The sequence below is a fragment of the Pelophylax lessonae genome (assembly GCF_965119305.1).
Source record: "Pelophylax lessonae genome assembly, chromosome: 1".
Taxonomy (NCBI): domain Eukaryota; kingdom Metazoa; phylum Chordata; class Amphibia; order Anura; family Ranidae; genus Pelophylax; species Pelophylax lessonae.
The window spans coordinates 235,200,098-235,217,736 of record NC_138768.1 but is presented as its reverse complement, the minus strand read 5'-3'; the positions used below and the strand labels follow the sequence as shown (position 1 = coordinate 235,217,736).

General features: G+C 47.6%; 1 protein-coding gene across 1 annotated transcript in view; it reads left to right on the top strand.

Annotated features, from left to right (window-relative positions):
* Positions 1-17,639, top strand: part of KNTC1 (kinetochore associated 1) — a 792,142-nt gene that overhangs the window by 274,976 nt on the left and 499,527 nt on the right. Inside the window, exons 13-16 of the mRNA XM_082256649.1 lie at positions 3,387-3,485; positions 3,921-3,964; positions 4,057-4,122; positions 4,197-4,272. Of these exons, the coding sequence (XP_082112775.1) occupies positions 3,387-3,485; positions 3,921-3,964; positions 4,057-4,122; positions 4,197-4,272 (285 nt within the window). The remainder of the gene's footprint in view (positions 1-3,386; positions 3,486-3,920; positions 3,965-4,056; positions 4,123-4,196; positions 4,273-17,639) is intronic.

The following is a 17,639-nucleotide window of genomic DNA, read 5'->3' as shown; positions in this document are numbered from 1 at the left end:
AGAAAACCAAACGGACTTCGGGCGGAAAAGGATCTGGGAAACGGTGGGCTGGTTAGCCGAAATCCTCTGCCCCCAGCACCTCCAAGCAGACACCTTCTGCCCGAAGGGGCGCCACCCCCTTTTCAGGGGTGGGGGGACTTCTCGGTTTCTCCTGGATCCTTGGACCTCACTGTTGCACGACAGGTGGATCCACAAGGTAATTCAGTCCGGGTACAAGATAGTTTCGTTCCTGTCCGCCAGACAGATTTTTTTCCCTCCAATCTTCAGCTGTCCCCAGACTGCCTTGCGGGGCTACAGGAAGCGATTCGGGAAATGCTGTCTCAAGACGTGATTGTACCAGTTCCTCATGAGGAACGCGTTCGAGGGTACTATTTGAACCGGTTTACCGTTCCACGGAAGGAGGGGAAATTGCATCCAATCTTGGACCTCAAAACTCTGAACCCCTTTGTGCGCGTCCAGAAATTTTGCATGGAGTCCCTGCCGTCAGTGGGGCGTTCTTACATCAGGGGGAGCTGATGGCCTCAATCGCTATCAAGGATGCTTATCTCCTTGTCCCTATTTGCCAGTGTCATCAATGATTCCTCCGCTTCACGGTGGGCAAGGACCATTTTCAATTTGTGGCGTTACTGTTTGGTCTTGCCTCTGCTCCCAGGGTCTTCACCAAGGTGTTAGCCCTTATCTTGGCTTTGCTATGACAGAGAGGAATAGCGATTCTAGGGTACCTGGACGATCTTCTTCTCCGAGCGCACTCGTTTGTGACATTGGACCGGGATTTGGAGATTCACACTCTGAAGCAGTTCGGTTGGAATCTCAACCTTCAGAAATCTGCCCTGGTTCTAAAAACCATACTGGAGTATCTAGGGATGATCCTAGATTCAGCTTCGGCAAAGGTATTCCTACCTCCTGTGAAGTTACAGAAGTTAAGGGAAGCGATTCTGTTGCTGCTGGCTTGCGTCCTGGTGTCTCTCGGGTCATCCTATGCAGGTGCTGGGCCCCTGATGGTGTCCTCCTTCGAGGCCGTACCATATGCTCAGGCCAACCGAAGACTTTTGCAACAGGAGATCCTTGTCAAATGGGACAAGGATCCTCTATCCCTGGACAGTCTGATTTAATTTTAGTCAGAGATCCAAGGACTCCCTGAATTGGTGGCTTAGCTCTTCGAATCGTCTCCATGGGAAATCCTTCCTTATTCCTGAACTGTGGTGACGACAGATGCCTGTCTGACCGGTTGGGGAAGGGGGAAGTGCTGGGCACCCTGAATGTTCAAGGGACCTGGACGTTGGAAGAGTCCAAGCTCCTGATCAACATTCAGGAACTGAGAGCAATCAAGTTGAGCCTGTTCCACTGGACGGACAATCTCAAGGGGTGTTCTGTCCGAGACCAGTCCGACAATGTCATGGCCGTGGCATATGTCAATCATCAAGGGGGCACCAGAAGTGCCCTGCCGGCTTTGGAGGTAGGCGAGATCCTGGGCTGGGCAGAGGACTACGTCCCAGCCCTGTCCGCTGTGTACATTCCCGGCGTAGACAATTGGCAAGCAGACTACCTGAGTCGCCAAAACCCTGGATCAGGGAGAGTGGTCCCTGCATCCACAAGTGTTCCACCAGCTGTGTCTCCCGTGGTTAAGAGCAAGGTGTTAAAGGACAGGGGTCTTTCCGATTCTGTGATCCCTACCTTACAAAAGGCTAGGAAGTCCACTTCTCTGAAGATTTATTATCGTACGTGGAAAGCGTACATTGCTTGGTGTGAATCGCTGAAGCTGCATCCGAGATCCTTTGCGATCAGCAGGATCCTGACCTTTCTACAGAAAGGTGCTATCTTGCAGCTCTCCTTATCTGGCAATACACAGGGATAAGGTAGTGTTACAGGCCTAATCCGTTGTTTCTTCCTAAGGTGGTTTCATACTTCCATCTGAAAGAAGACCTAGTGCTTCTGTCACTGTGTCCGAAACCTTCACATCCTAAAGGGCCATACACACTATAAGATTTTCTGAAGACTTTTTCCTTCAGATTTACCTTTTCTATGTAGTTCAAGGGCCTGCCAGATTGCATACAAATTGAAAGTGTTTAGGTTTGACCTCATATTATATGGTTTTGGTAAATCTAAAGGAAAAAGTCTTCAGAAAATCTTATAGTGTGTATGGCCCATAAGGAAATTGCTTTGCATTGCTTGGATGCGGTTCGGTCGATACCGGTTTATCAGAAGACTACGGAGTCCTTTTCTAAGTTGGACTCTGTGAATACAGATGGACCCCGTAAGGGTCAGACTGCATCTGCGGCGACCATCTCTCGATGGATCAGACAGAGGGTGGTGGAGGCGTATTCTCTTAAGAGCAAGGTTCCTCCTTTCCCTGTCACGGGTCACTCTACGCGGGCGTTGAGTACCTCTTGGGCTTTCCGTCATCAGGTGTCAGTGATGCAAGTTTACAAGGCGACCACTTGGTCGTCTGTACATACGTTCACCAAGTTTTACAGAGTGGATGTGTTAGCATCCTCGGATGCGTCCTTTGGCCGCAAGGTTTGGCAGGCCACCATTTAAGGAGCAGTCTACTTTTCTTTTTCTTTTATGGTTTTGCTACAATTGAGCCCCAGTTGTTGCTTGTTGGGCTCCATGTTATATAGTTGGCTATGTTAGCCGAGGGAATTGCATTCTTTTAAGTTTGTCCTTTCCCCATCCGTCTATGATTTAAAGCAGCAGCTATGTCTGTCGGTGGACAAAAGAGAAAATGGGATTTTTTACTTGCCATAAAATCCATTTCTTTGAGTCCACTGACGGACGTAGCTCCCACCCCTCTTTTCTCTGAAGAGCTGGGTTTTGGTTATTATTCCCTGCTTACAACTAAACTGAAGATGCAACGGTGAGGGCAGGGGTAATAACCCAGGGACCCCGCCTCCCTGGGCGTGTCAAAGCCTTTTGCTCTACCTGGTCACTCCTAGTGGGAGGGGCTTATTACTCACCTGTCTATGATTTAAAGCAGCAGCTACGTCCGTCGGTGTACTCCGAGAAATGGATTTTACGGTAAGTAAAAAATGCCATTATTTCTGCCCCATGTAGCCGGTTCGCCTTTTCCACGTGGCGGAGGATATTCTGCCATTCTTGTCCATCCACGTCAGACAGATACATGCAGCATGACATAATGACACCATGTACAATGTAACATCATGGCACTGGGGAAGATATCGGCACATGTAAAGCTCTGTCCCCAGTCTCCGCAATAGCCAAGAAAACAGATGGATATAGGCAGGAGGACTGGAGATGAGTGATCCTGTGAGTTCAGTGCTGCCTTAAGTATTCTGTATAAACATTTTTTGTAATGCACAAAACCTGTTTGTTTTTTTTACAATTCACTTCCTTACGTTTTTTTATTTATTTTTTATTTTACACAGATGAGAAACCTAGCGGTTTATTCCTTGCCCACAATGCACCATTTGTATTCTATTGAAGTATCCAATGTTTCCAGTCTTGTTCAAATTGGCATCACAATGGTGAGTTTAATGTATATTTTTTCTTCTTCAAACATGAATGTTGTAAGTGTTACATAGGTGAAAATGACCTCCCTTAGGCCCACTCTAATCTATGGAAAGCAGGGAGTAGCTCACTGCTACGCAGTAGCGTATTGGCTTTAAATTTAGTCCCTGTCATTCTGCATTGAATACCTACTTTTTTGCTTTAAAATGGCAAGAGATAAATTATTACTTCTGGAAGAGGGTTATTATTTTGCTTAAAATGTGTGTGTGTGTGTGTGTAGATGTATGTGTGTGTGTATATGGATGGATGTATGTATGTATGTATATATATATATATATATATATATATATATATATATTATGTATATATATATATATATATATATATATATATCTGTGTATATAAAATATGTATCTTGCATATCTGAAACTAAATGCTTCTATCCCTAATAGGACACAATATATCTTCTAGAAGGAATATATGATAGCCATGAGGGGTATGTTTTGTCCTTACAAGTAAATAACTGGATATGTTCTTCGTTTTTATTGGTTTGTTTATTTTTAAGACTATTCTTTATTGCATGTTTAGGTCTTCTGAGGGTTTGGTCAATGTGCTTGCATTGAGATGTCTAACAGAAGCTTTACCAGAAAACAGGTATAATATGTAAATGACAGGGTTGCGGAGATGTATGGCTCTTTCCTATTTATCTGTTCATTTCTTGTTAACAGGTTAAGTCGATTACTTCACAAACTTAAATTTGAGGAAGCAGAAAAGTTTGCTTTACAGTTTGGACTGGATGTTGAGGTATGTTCTCAGTATTTCCTTTAGCTTATACAAAGTTTGAAATCAATATTTCTCTAGCGCTCATCGACAGACGTAGTCCCCGGTGATACACCACCTTCGGGTTATGTTACCTCCGCAGGAGCAGGACTAGACAGGAAATTAAAAAGCTCTGGCCACACCCCAGGGGCAGTCCCAGAGGGTATATCCTCTCTCTCTCTGCCTCAGCAAATCAGTTATTTTCTGTCTAGTTAGGAGTAAGGACCTAGATACCTTGCTGGGATCTTAGGTCCTGGCAAGAATTTTTTTCTAAAAAGGATTTTTAGACAGCTTTTTTTCTCCAGTGTTCCTGTGAGATCTTCAAGCAAGAAAGCTGAACTGGGCGACGGGCTGGATGTTGAGATCCGGTGGTCACCCCAGTTCAGCCTACGAGCGCGTGCAGGCCATAGCTCCGCGCTGGGTCGGCCGCGACAAAGTCCCATTAAAAGGACTGAACTCGCGAGTTAAACGTCTCGCTGAAACGCCAAAGACCATGAGTCACGGCGTCCGTATCGGTCGACAGCCCTCCCGCCCCGGTGGAGAGGGGTACTGTCAGGAGTTGGTGCCCGCCTGGTTCCGGTATGGTGAGTAGTATGTTCCCCCTTTTTCCCTGACGGGTTTTGTGGTGAACGCGGGCCCCTCTCTGTATGGTAAGAAAGAGTTCTTTCTATCCTATAACATGTCACAAATCCTCCTACTTTGAGTGTGATTTTATGTGTACAAAAAGCCAGGAGTCTTGGTTTGGGAGCTAACAATCTATTGTATACATGTTTTAAAGATGTAATCTGTGGCATTCTGGGAATCTTATGGGTTAAGTATAAGCTACCTACCAGTCAGAAGCCACGGACATGTAGACTGCCTTCCAAATCAGATCTCCAGCTATTAGCAGGCCTCCCGAACGGCCATGCGGTCCGCCAGGGCCGGTACCGCCAACCACGCCATATCCCCATGCAGAGAGAGTGTTGTGTGCCCTGCAGCACACCGCTAGTCAGCACAGGCCGCCGCCATTTTTTTTGCTGGATCGCACGAGCCGCCATTTTGGCGTAGCCTCGTGTCTCCAGCATGGGGGCGGCCATGTTTGAGGTGATCCTACACCTCGTGGAGCTTGGGGGAGGCGCTGGAAGGCGTGCAGAGGGGCGGAGCCGCCTCCCTTCTTCCTGGGCAGCCAGCCAAAAGACTTCCTGTTTGTCAGGACAGCGCTGTAAGCTGTTGCAGTTTAACTCTGAGCATCAAGTGGTGAGCCTGGGGGTCTATCTCTCTCTCTCTCTCGATCGATAGGGATCCCTAGCAGGTAACACTAAGGGGCTTTTTTGTGGCGCTGGGGGTCAGAAAAAAGAAAAAAAAAAAAAAAGTTTTTTCTTTTGAATTATATTATCCAGGAAGTAACTGGAGTTATCATGGACCCTGCCACACATATTCCCCCACCTGTTTCCCTCGAGGGGGCCTCGGGACCCGCCGGTGCACAGAGTATAGAATAATTTACAGCAATCTTGGAGTCTATGGTGGCTCGGGTGGAGGCGGCCTGTCAGGGACGGGGGTCAAGGAAGCGACCCCCGCCTACCCCTATACTATCTGACACCTCTGACTCAGATTCAGAGATGGTCACGGCAGTTGCAGGTTCCTCTGCAAAGGCTGTTATCCCAGGTAAAGCCCCCTCAGACAGTGAGGAGGACGCTTCTTCTCCTGCTATAATTCAGGAAGAAGCATTGGTGGAATCACTAGTTGTGGCAGTGCAAGAAACCTTAAAACTTGAGGCTTTACCGGCAGAGGCAACTGAAACAGAGAGGCCTTTCGGTACTAATAAGCCCATCAAGATGGCGAAGGCTTTTCCGGTACCTAAATGTTTTGGTAATCAGATTAAAGGAGAATGGGAGCATTCTAAACGTACCTTTACTATTTCCAAACGTATTGCTAGACGCTATCCGTTTGAGGAATCCATCATTAAGAAATGGACGGTACCACCAGTCGTGGATCCGCCTATTTCCAGGCTGAATAAAGCCACGGTTATTCCAGTGGAGGACACTTCGTCCTTTAAGGATCCGGTGGATCGAAAGATAGAAGCAGAGTTCCGCACTATCTTTTCTCTGATAGGGTCAGCATTTAGACCAGTAATTGTTATTGGTCTAGTTTCCCAGACACTTACGGAATGGGCGAAAATGGTACGCCAAGATCTTAGGGGAAAAGATATTCCCCAGGAGACATCTGATTTGGTGGAACAGATCATACAAGGGCTACGGTTTATCTGTGACGCAGCCTTGGACACAACTCCCTTATTAGGGCATGCATCTAAGTTAGCAGTGATCCTCAGACGTGTGCTGTGGTTAAAATGCTGGTCAGCTGACCTAGGTTCCAAAAAGACCTTGACCAATCTCCCTTTTCAGGGGAATCGTCTATTTGGGGCCAACCTAGATGAAATCATTAAGGATGCCACTGGGGGCAAGAGCACTTTCTTGCCACAGGCTGCAAAAACTAAGGGACCTCGCAACAAGCGAGGACCTTTCTTTACCGCCCATAAAGGGCGCCCGGCTGGTACTAGCGGGAAAGGCAAGACTCCTCCAGGAGGGTTCAAGAAGGGCTGGTCGGACAAGCAGAGGACCAACCCAGCCAAACCCGAAGCAAAGGAGTACACAGCCTGAAGGTGCGCCCCCACCCGGTTTCAGGGTGGGGGGACGTTTTCACCGGTATTCAGGACATTAGATCGAGCATCAACCACTACTACCGGTGCGATTCTTCCCTTCCAACATTTAAGTACCACAGGAAGCGGTAGTTACCGTTCCCTGAATAGATCTTTTCCTTTACCCTTTCCTAAGATTAGTCCCGATACCTCACAGGAATCGGATCTGGTTGACCAGATAGGCCAAGTAGCCTCTAGTCGGGTGACTTCGGTCCCTGAGGTTCAACCAGAAAAGATCACCCTTCCTGATAACTATCAGGTATCTGATAAATGTGTGGAAACAGAAAACGACCAGATTTTCTCGGATGGTCGGGGCCAGATAGTTCTAGGGACGCCTGGTTCAGATCCAATCAGCGCTAGTGGTCCTAGAGATTCTAGGCTGGCCTCCTCAAGCCGGCCTGGCCGACTTGGACATGCTAGTCGCAGACGTTCCGTGGGAACTTCGTCTCAGGGAGTGTCTGTGGTCTCTAGGACCAAGTTACCTTTGTGCTTTACAGTCGCTGGTTTTAATGGCCTGGCCATTGAGACCCAAGTACTGAAGGACAGAGGTTTGTCTACTTCTGTCATTCCTACCCTTATTAAAGCAAGGAAAGCGATTTCCAGCAAAGTCTATTATCACACATGGAAGACTTATATTGCGTGGTGCGAATCTTTAGGATTTACTCCACGTACCTATTCGGTGTCTCGAATATTGGCCTTTTTGCAACAAGGGGTTGAGCAGAAGCTAGCCTTGAGCACCATCAAGGGTCAAGTTTCAGCATTAGCAATCTTCTTTCAGAAGCCGTTAGCTACCAAATCCTTGGTGCGGAATTTCATCCAGGGGGTGCGGCACCTGGCTCCTCCAGTCCGCGCGCCCTTACCGCCCTGGGATCTTAATTTGGTTTTGTCGGTTCTACAGAAACCTCCTTTTGAAAACATCAGGGAGATTCCCTTGCTTACTTTATCCCAGAAGGTGGCCTTCTTGGTGGCTATTACTTCTGCTCGCAGGGTGTCAGAACTGGCTGCATTATCATGCCAGTCCCCATACCTAGTGATTCATAGGGATAAGGTAGTACTTCATCCTAAGCCATCTTTTCTTCCTAAGGTGGTTTCAGATTTTCATCTGAATGAAGATATTGTACTACCTTCCTTGTGTCCTCAGCCCAAGCATCATCGGGAACATGCGTTGCATTCCTTAGATGTGGTTCGGGCAATCAGGGTATACCTGAAAGCTACGGAATCATTCCGTAAGACGGATTCACTTTTTGTGATCACGGATGGCCCCAGAAAGGGTTTGCCTGCATCTGCCGCGACCATTGCCAAATGGATTAGACAGACGGTGGTACAGGCTTATTCTATTAAGGGTCAGAGTCCTCCGTTCCCTGTTAGGGCGCACTCCACTCGAGCGCTCAGTACTTCCTGGGCCTTTCGCCATCAGGCGTCAGTGGTCCAGGTATGTAAGGCGGCCACCTGGTCGTCGGTACATACCTTTACAAAATTCTATAAAATTGATGTGACGGCATCGGCGGATGCCTCATTTGGCCGCAAGGTTTTGCAGGCCGCAATTTGAGGAGACCGGTGGTCTACCTCGAGGGTTTTTTTCTGTTTGAAAATTTTTTTTTGTTGAGTCTCATCATTAAGGATGAGCATTGTAAACTTCTAGTTGGCACCGGTTGGGCCTTCTAGATTGGGATTTGATTTCCATTTTCCCACCCCTTAGTTGTGATACTGCTCTGGGACGTCCCGAAGGTGGTGTATCACCGAGGACTACGTCTGTCGATGAGCGCTAGAGAAAAATGGATTTTTGTAAAATCTTACCGTAAAATCCTTTTCTCTTAGCTCATCGACAGATGTAGTCCCCGCCCCTCTATTTTGGAGTTGGGTTGGGTTAAATTCTCTAAGCACTGCTTTTTCACATAACTGATTTGCTGAGGCAGAGAGAGAGAGGATATACCCTCTGGGACTGCCCCTGGGGTGTGGCCAGAGCTTTTTAATTTCCTGTCTAGTCCTGCTCCTGCGGAGGTAACATAACCCGAAGGTGGTGTATCACCGAGGACTACGTCTGTCGATGAGCTAAGAGAAAAGGATTTTACGGTAAGATTTTACAAAAATCCATTTTTCTCTATCGCTCATTGACAGACGTAGTCCTCGGTGATACAGCACCTTCGGTTATGTTGCCTCCACAGGAGCAGGACTAGACAGGAAATTAAAAAGCTCTGGCCACACCCTAGGGGCAGTCCCAGAGGGTATATCCTCTCTCTCTCTCTCTCTCTGCCTCAGCAAATCAGTTATTTTCTGTCTAGTTAGGAGTAAGGACCTAGATACCTTGCTGGGATCTTCGGTCCTGGCAAGATTTTTTTCTCAAAAGATTTTTTTCTCAAAAGATTTTTTTCTCAAAAGATTTTTTAGACCGCTTTTTTTCTCCAGTGTTCCTGTGAGATCTTCAAGCAAGAAAGCTGAACTGGGCGACGGGCTGGATGTTGAGATCCGGTGGTCACCCCAGTTCAGCCTACGAGCGCGTGCAGGCCATAGCTCCGCGCTGGGTCGGCCGCGACAAAGTCCCATTAAGGGACTGACCCCGCGAGTTAAACGTCTCGCTGAAACGCCAAAGACCATGAGTCACGGCGTCCATATCGGTCGACAGCCCTCCCGCCCCGGTGGAGAGGGGTACTGTCAGGAGTTGGTGCCCGCCTGGTTCCGGTATGGTGAGTAGAATGTTCCCCCTTTTCCCCTGACGGGTCTTGTGGTGAACGCGGGCCCCTCTCTGTATGGTAAGATAGAGTCCCCCTCTATCCCATAACAGGACACCGATCCCCCTACTTTGAGTGTGATTTTATGTGCAAAAAGCCAGGAGGCTTGGTTTGGGAGCTAACAATCTAATTGTATACATGTTTAAAAGATTGTAATCAGTGGCATTCTGGGAATCTTACTGTGATAAGAATAAGGTACCTACCAGTCAGAAGCCACGGACATGTAGACTGCCTTCCTAAATCAGATCTCCAGCTATAAGCAGGCCTCCCGAATGGCCATGCGGTCCGCCAGGGGCGGTACCGCCAACCACGCCAAATCCCCATGCAGAGAGAGTGTTGTGTGCCCTGCAGCACACCGCTATTCAGTACAGGCCGCCGCCATTTTTTTTTGCTGGATCGCACGAGCCGCCATTTTGGCGTAGCCTCGTGTCTCCAGCATGGGGGCGGCCATGTTTGAGGTGATCCAAACACCTCGTGGAGCTAGGGGAGGCGCCGGAAGGCGTGCAGAGGGGCGGAGCCGCCTCCTTTCTTCCTGGGCAGCCAGCCAAAAGACTTCCTGTTTGTCAAGACAGCGCTGTAACCTGTTGCAGTTAAACTCTGAGCATCAAGTGGTGAGCCTGGGGGTCTATCTCTCTCTCTCTCGATCGATAGGGATCCCTAGCAGGTAACACTAAGGGGCTTTTGTGGCGCTGGGGGTCTGAAAAAAAAAAAAAGTTTTTTATTTTTGAATTATATTATCCAGGAAGTGACTGGAATTATTATGGACCCTGCCACACATATTCCCCCACCTGTTTCCCTCGAGGGGGCCACGGGACCCGCCGGTGCACAGAGTGTAGAGGCATTTACAGCAATTTTGGAGTCTATGTTGGCTCGGGTGGAGGCGGCCTGTCAGGGACGGGGGTCAAGGAAGCGACCCCCGCCTACCCCTATACTATCTGACACCTCTGACTCAGATTCAGAGATGGTCACTGCAGTTGCAGGTCCCTCTGCAAGGGCTATTACCTCAGGTAAAGCTCCCTCAGACAGTGAGGAGGACGTTTCTTCTCCCGCTATAATTCAGGAAGAAGCATTGGTGGACGCACTAGTTGTGGCAGTGCAGGAAACCTTAAAACTTGAGGTTTTACCGGCAGAGGCAACTGAAACAGAGATTCCTTTTGGTACTAACAAGCCCATCAAAACGGTGAAGGTTTTTCCTGTACCCAAGTGTTTTGGTAATAAGATTAAAGGAGAATGGGAGCATTCTAAACGTACCTTTACTATTTCCAAGCGTATTGCTAGACGCTATCCGTTTGAGGAATCCATCATTAAGAAATGGACTGTACCACCAGTGGTGGATCCACCTATTTCCGGGCTGAATAAAGCCACGGTTATCCCAGTGGAGGACACTTCGTCCTTTAAGGATCCGGTGGATCGAAAGATGGAAGCAGAGTCCCGCACCAACTTCTCTCTGATAGGGTCAGCATTTAGACCAGTAATTGTTATTGGTCTAGTTTCCCAGACACTTACAGAATGGGCGAGAATGGTACGCCAAGACCTTAGGGGAAAAGATATTCCCCAGGAGACATCTGATTTGATGGAACAGATTATACAAGGGCTACAGTTTATCTGTGACGCAGCCTTGGACACTACTCCCCTATTAGGGTATGCATCTATGTCAGCGGTCATCCTCAGACGTGTGCTGTGGTTAAAAGACCTTGACAAATCTCCCCTTTCAGGGGAATCGTCTATTTGGGGCCAACCTAGATGAAATCATTAAGGATGCCACTGGGGGCAAGAGCACTTTTTTGCCACAGGCTGCTAAAGCTAAGGGACCTCGCAACAAGCGAGGACCTTTCTTTACCGCCCATAAAGGGCGCCCGGCTGGAACAAGCGGGAAAGGCAAGACTCCTCCAGGAGGGTTCAAGAAGGGCTGGTCGGACAAACAGAGGACCAACACAGCCAAACCCGAAGCAAAGGAGTACACAGCCTGAAGGTGCGCCCCCACCTGGTTTCAGGGTGGGGGGACGTTTTCACCGGTATTCAGGACATTAGATCGAGCATCAACCACTACTACCGGTGCGATTCTTCCAACATTTAAGTACTACAGGAAGCGGTAGTTACCGTTCCCTGAATAGATCTTTTCCTTTACCTTTTCCTAAGATTAGTCCCTATGCCTCACAGGAATCGGATCTGGTTGACCAGACAGGCCAAGAAGCCTCTAGTCGGGTGACTTCGGTCCCTGAGGTTCAACCAGAAAAGATCACCCTTCCTGATAACAATCAGGTATCTGATAAATGTGTGGGAACAGAAAACGACCAGACTTTCTCGGATGGTCGGGGCCAGATACCTCTAAGGACGCCTGGTTCAGATCCAATCAGCGCCAGTGGTCCTAGAAATTCTAGGCTGGCCTCGTCAAGCCGGCCTGGCCGACGTGGACATGCTAGTCGCAGACGTTCCGTGGGAACTTCGTCTCAGGGAGTGTCTGTGGTCTCAAGGACCAATTTACCATGGTGCTTTACAGTCGCTGGTTTTAATGGCCTGGCCATTGAGACCCAAGTACTGAAGGACAGAGGTTTGTCTACTTCAGTCATTCCTACCCTTATCAAAGCAAGGAAAGCGACTTCCAGCAAGGTCTATTATCACACATGGAAGACTTATATTGCATGGTGCGAATCTTTAGGATTTCCTCCACGTACCTATTCGGTGACTCGAATATTGGCTTTTTTGCAACAAGGGGTTGAGCAGAAGCTAGCCTTGAGCACCATCAAGGGTCAAGTTTCAGCATTCGCAATCTTCTTTCAGAAACCTTTAGCTACCAAGTCCTTGGTGCGGAATTTCATCCAGGGGGTGCGGCACCTGGCTCCACCAGTCCGCGCGCCCTTACCGCCCTGGGATCTTAATTTGGTTTTGTCGGTTCTACAGAAACCTCCCTTTGAAAACATCAGGGAGATTCCCTTGCTTACTTTATCCCAGAAGGTGGCCTTCTTGGTGGCTATCACTTCTGCTCGCAGGGTGTCAGAACTGGCTGCATTATCATGCCAGTCCCCATACCTAGTGATTCATAGGGATAAGGTAGTACTTCATCCTAAGCCATCTTTTCTTCCTAAGGTGGTTTCAGATTTTCATCTGAATGAAGATATTGTACTACCTTCCTTATGTCCTCAGCCCAAGCATCATCGGGAACATGCGCTGCATTCCTTAGATGTGGTTCGGGCAATCAGGGTATACCTGAAAGCTACGGAATCATTCCGTAAGACGGATTCACTTTTTGTGATCACGGATGGCCCCAGAAAGGGTTTGCCTGCATCTGCCGCGACCATTGCCAAATGGATTAGACAGACGGTGGTACAGGCTTATTCTATTAAGGGTCAGAGTCCTCCGTTCCCTGTTAGGGCGCACTCCACTCGAGCGCTCAGTACTTCCTGGGCCTTTCGCCATCAGGCGTCAGTGGTCCAGGTATGTAAGGCGGCCACCTGGTCGTCGGTACATACCTTTACAAAATTCTATAAAATTGATGTGACGGCATCGGCGGATGCCTCATTTGGCCGCAAGGTTTTGCAGGCCGCAATTTGAGGAGACCGGTGGTCTACCTCGAGGGTTTTTTTCTGTTTGAAAAAAAAAGAAAAAATATTTTCTCTTTTTTGTTGAGTCTCATCATTAAGGATGAGCATTGTAAACTTCTAGTTGGCACCGGTTGGGCCTTCTAGATTGGGATTTGATTTTCATTTTCCCACCCCTCATTTGTGATACTGCTCTGGGACGTCCCGAAGGTGCTGTATCACCGAGGACTACGTCTGTCAATGAGCGATAGAGAAAAATGGATTTTTGTAAAATCTTACCGTAAAATCCTTTTCTCTTAGCTCATTGACAGACGTAGTCCCCGCCCCTCTGTTTTTTGAGTTGGGTTGGGTTAAAATCTCTAAAGACTGCTTTTTCACATAACTGATTTGCTGAGGCAGAGAGAGAGAGGATATACCCTCTGGGACTGCCCCTAGGGTGTGGCCAGAGCTTTTTAATTTTTCTGTCTAGTCCTGCTCCTGTGGAGGCAACATAACCGAAGGTGCTGTATCACCGAGGACTACGTCTGTCAATGAGCTAAGAGAAAAGGATTTTACGGTAAGATTTTACAAAAATCCATTTATTTATTTACCACCTCCCTTCCAACCTATTCTAATAATACAATGGGGTGGGAGCTCTGTTGTCCTGGGTGAACATCTTATGACATTCTCCTGCTCATGTGTGCCCTAGGGGCCGCACAATGGGGCAATCTGTCACCCGCTGGCATCCACCAGACCCAGCAGAGCACAGATTGTTGTCCCAGCCCCGACCTGGTACCTTGTGATCGCTTTGACCAATTACAGATATCAAAAGTCAGTTATACACAATGGCTTTCCTTTCATAGCCATTGATTAAGTACTTTTGTGATCCTTGTGATTGGTCACAGTGATCACCTGGTATAGGGTCATTCACAGAGCGCACCTGTACCATGTGATAGCTGTACCAATCACAGCTATTGCAGTTTTACACAATTGCAGATGAATGAATGCCCTTCATAAAAATGAATGCCTATATAGCGATCATTCTTGCAATAAGTAATTATAGTGTAAATAAATAAATAAATCAGATCACCTCCCCAGAGCATTACAGTGTGACTGTGGTGACACCGTACTGCTCTGGTCACTGTATGTGGGAAACAAATTCCAAAAAAAAATCATAGTTGTGTGTGTATGTGTATATATTTGATATGAGTAGTAATTGATTTAGGACCTGTGAAAGTCCCCTTCACTCCTTTTATGAATAAATTCACAATATGTGCTGTTTTTCTATTTTCCTCACTTTTAGATGCTGCTCTGGAAACATGCAATACCAAATTTACAGTACATCAGAATACACCTAGCACACTTCCTTCAGTATCATGTGCTAAAACATAAATACAATTCCATTACTTATCACAAACAATACAAAAATCTCAAACCTATAAAAATATAGTCTCCTGTGCGTTAGCTGCAATCATCGGGGGGGGGGGGGGGGCAGCTTTCACATCCTTCTCTGATCTGCAGCAGTACTGTGCTGTGTTTTAAAGTATGTACAGTATCTCATAAAAGTGAGTACACCCCTCACATTTTTGTAAATATTTTTATATCTTTTCATGTGACAACACTGAAGAAATGACACTTTGCTACAATGTAAAGTAGTGAGTGTACAGCTTGTATAAAAGTGTAAATTTGCTGTGCCCTCAAAATAACTCAACACATAGACATTAATGTCTAAACCGCCGGCAACAAAATTGAGTACACCCCTAAGTTAAAATGTCCAAATGGGCCAATTAGCCATTTTCCCTCCCGATGTCATGTGACTCGTTAATGTTACAAGGTCTCAGGTGTGAATGGGGAACAGGTTTGGTAAATTTGGTGTTATCACTCTCACTCTCTCATACTGGTCACCGAAAGCTCAACATGGCACCTCATGGCAAAGAACTCTCTGAGGATCTGAAAAATAAAGAATTGTTGTTCTCATAAAGATGACCTGGGCTATCCCTGAAACTGAGCTGTAGTATGGCAGCCAAGACCATACAGCAGTTTAACAGGACAGGTTCCATTAAGAACAGGCCTCTCCATGGCTGACCAAAGAAGTTGAGTGCACATGCTTAGCGTCATATCCAGAGGTTGTCTTTAGGAAATAGATGTATGAGTGCTGCCAGCATTGCTGCAGAGGTTGAAGGCGTGGGGGTCAGTCCATCAGTGCTCAGTCCATATGCCACACACTGAATCAAATTGGTCTGCATGGCTGTTGTCCCAGAAGGAAGCCTCTTCTAAAGATGATGCACGAGAAAGCCCGCAAACAGTTTGCTGAAGACAAGTTGACTAAGGACATAGATTAAAGGAACCATGTCAGTTGGTCTGATGAGACCAAGATAAACGTATTTGGTTCATGGTGTCAAGCGTGTGTGGCGGCAACCAGGTGAGGAGTACAAAGACAAGTGTGTCTTGCCTACACTCAAGTAAAGTGGAGGGAGTGTCATGGTCTGCGGCTGCATGAGTGTTGCCGGCACTGGGGAGCTACAGTTTGAGGGAACCATGAATGCTAACATAAACTGTGACATACTGAAGCAGAGCATGATCCCCCCCCCCCTTTCGGAGACTGGTCCGCAGGGCAGTTTTCCAAAAGAACGACCCCAAACACACCTCCAAGAGGACCACTGCCTTGCTAAAAAAGCTGAGGGTAGAAGTGATGGACAGGCCAAGCATGTCTCTAGACCTAAACCCTATTGAGCATCTGTGGGGCATCCTCAAACGGAAGGTGGAGGAGCGCAAGGTCTCTAACATCCTCCAGGAGTGGAAGAGGACTCCAGTGGAAACCTGTGAAGCTCTGGTGAATGTAAAGTAAAAGTAATATGAGGAAGTATTACTTTACTGAGAGAGTAGTGGATGCATGGAATAACCTTCCTGCAGAAGTGGTAGCTGCAAATACAGTGAAGGAGTTTAAGCATGCATGGGATAGGCATAAGGCTATCCTTCATATAAGATAGGGCCAAGGACTATTCATAGGATTCAGATATATTGGGCAGACTAGATGGGCCAAATGGTTCTTATCTGCTGACACATTCTATGTTTCTATGTTTCCATGCCCAGGAGGGTTAGGGCAGTGCTGGAAAATAATGGTGGTATGGCGCATGCGCGGCGCGGAGCTGGACGGTTGCTAGAAGCGCAGCTCCGTCGGAGGGGAGAGAGATCGGCGTGATCCCTGGGGCCATTTCAACTTACATCAACCCGAAAACTACCAACACCCCCGGGGGAACTCTTTGTGCATGCCGTCAGCGAAGAAGAAGAACCGGGGAGGTCCGCCAAAACGATCCCTGACTACTTATTTGCTGCGCACTAAGGAGATCAGCAGGATGTCCCAAGATGGCGCTCAGGCTTCCCCTCCACCACAGGCAGAGACCATACAGCCACCTTCTACTCCCAACACACAGTCCGGGAACCGTGAGTACTCGAGCGGGGTCACTAAGGCAGACTTGGATGCAGGGCTTGCAGCCATGTATGAAAAGTTGGCAGACAATTCCAGTCTGAGATTCAAAAATCCACAAATACTTTGACACAAGAAATAGCGGCTTTAGGTGGTCGCACAGACTTATTAGAAGCAAAGCACGATGAACTTTCTATTGCCCACAATGACCTTAGAAAGGACTTTGAGCTGCTTTCAGACAACTACAGTTTGTTACAAACACAAGTGGAGGATTTGGACAATAGGAATCGCAGGAATAACCTGCGACTTAGAGGCATCCCAGAATCGGTCACTGATTTGCTTCCTGCAGTTTCTAAGCTTTTCATTGACCTGCTACCTGACAAGCAGGAGTCTGATTTTATCTGTGACAGGATTCATAGAGCCCTGCGGCCTAAACCACCCCCGGATAAGCCTCCAAGAGATGTGATCCTTTGCCTCAAGGACTTCCTGATCAAAGAGGATATTTTGAGAGCCTCCAGAAACATCCCTAATATTTTGATGGAGGGCACACGCATTCAAATTTACCCTGACATATCTCAGGCTACAGTTGAAAGGCGCCATAAAATGAAGGAGGTCACCACAGTGCTCCAAGCTGCTAGGAATTCGATATCGATTGGGCTTCCCCTTTAAATTATCGGTCCCGCATAATGGTACAGTGTATGTGGTCTATAACCTAATAGAAGGAAAGGAACTTCTATGTAAGCTCGGCCTCCTGGAAGCCGCCCCTGATGCCCGCCCGCAGAACACTCCCAGGCCTTCGATTACCTGGTCCACCCCAGCCACCAGAAGGGACCAGCGCAGATGGCGTAATCCCTTCAGGGACGGAATCTTCTGAGGAAGCTCATTATGGACAGAAACTTTTTTGGACGCTTCATATAAGGTGGTGCACTGTTAACATGGGTTGCGTGGACGCAGGCAGACCCTTGCCCCTGGGTGGCCGCTCCTTTCCCGTGGGGCGGCTGTGC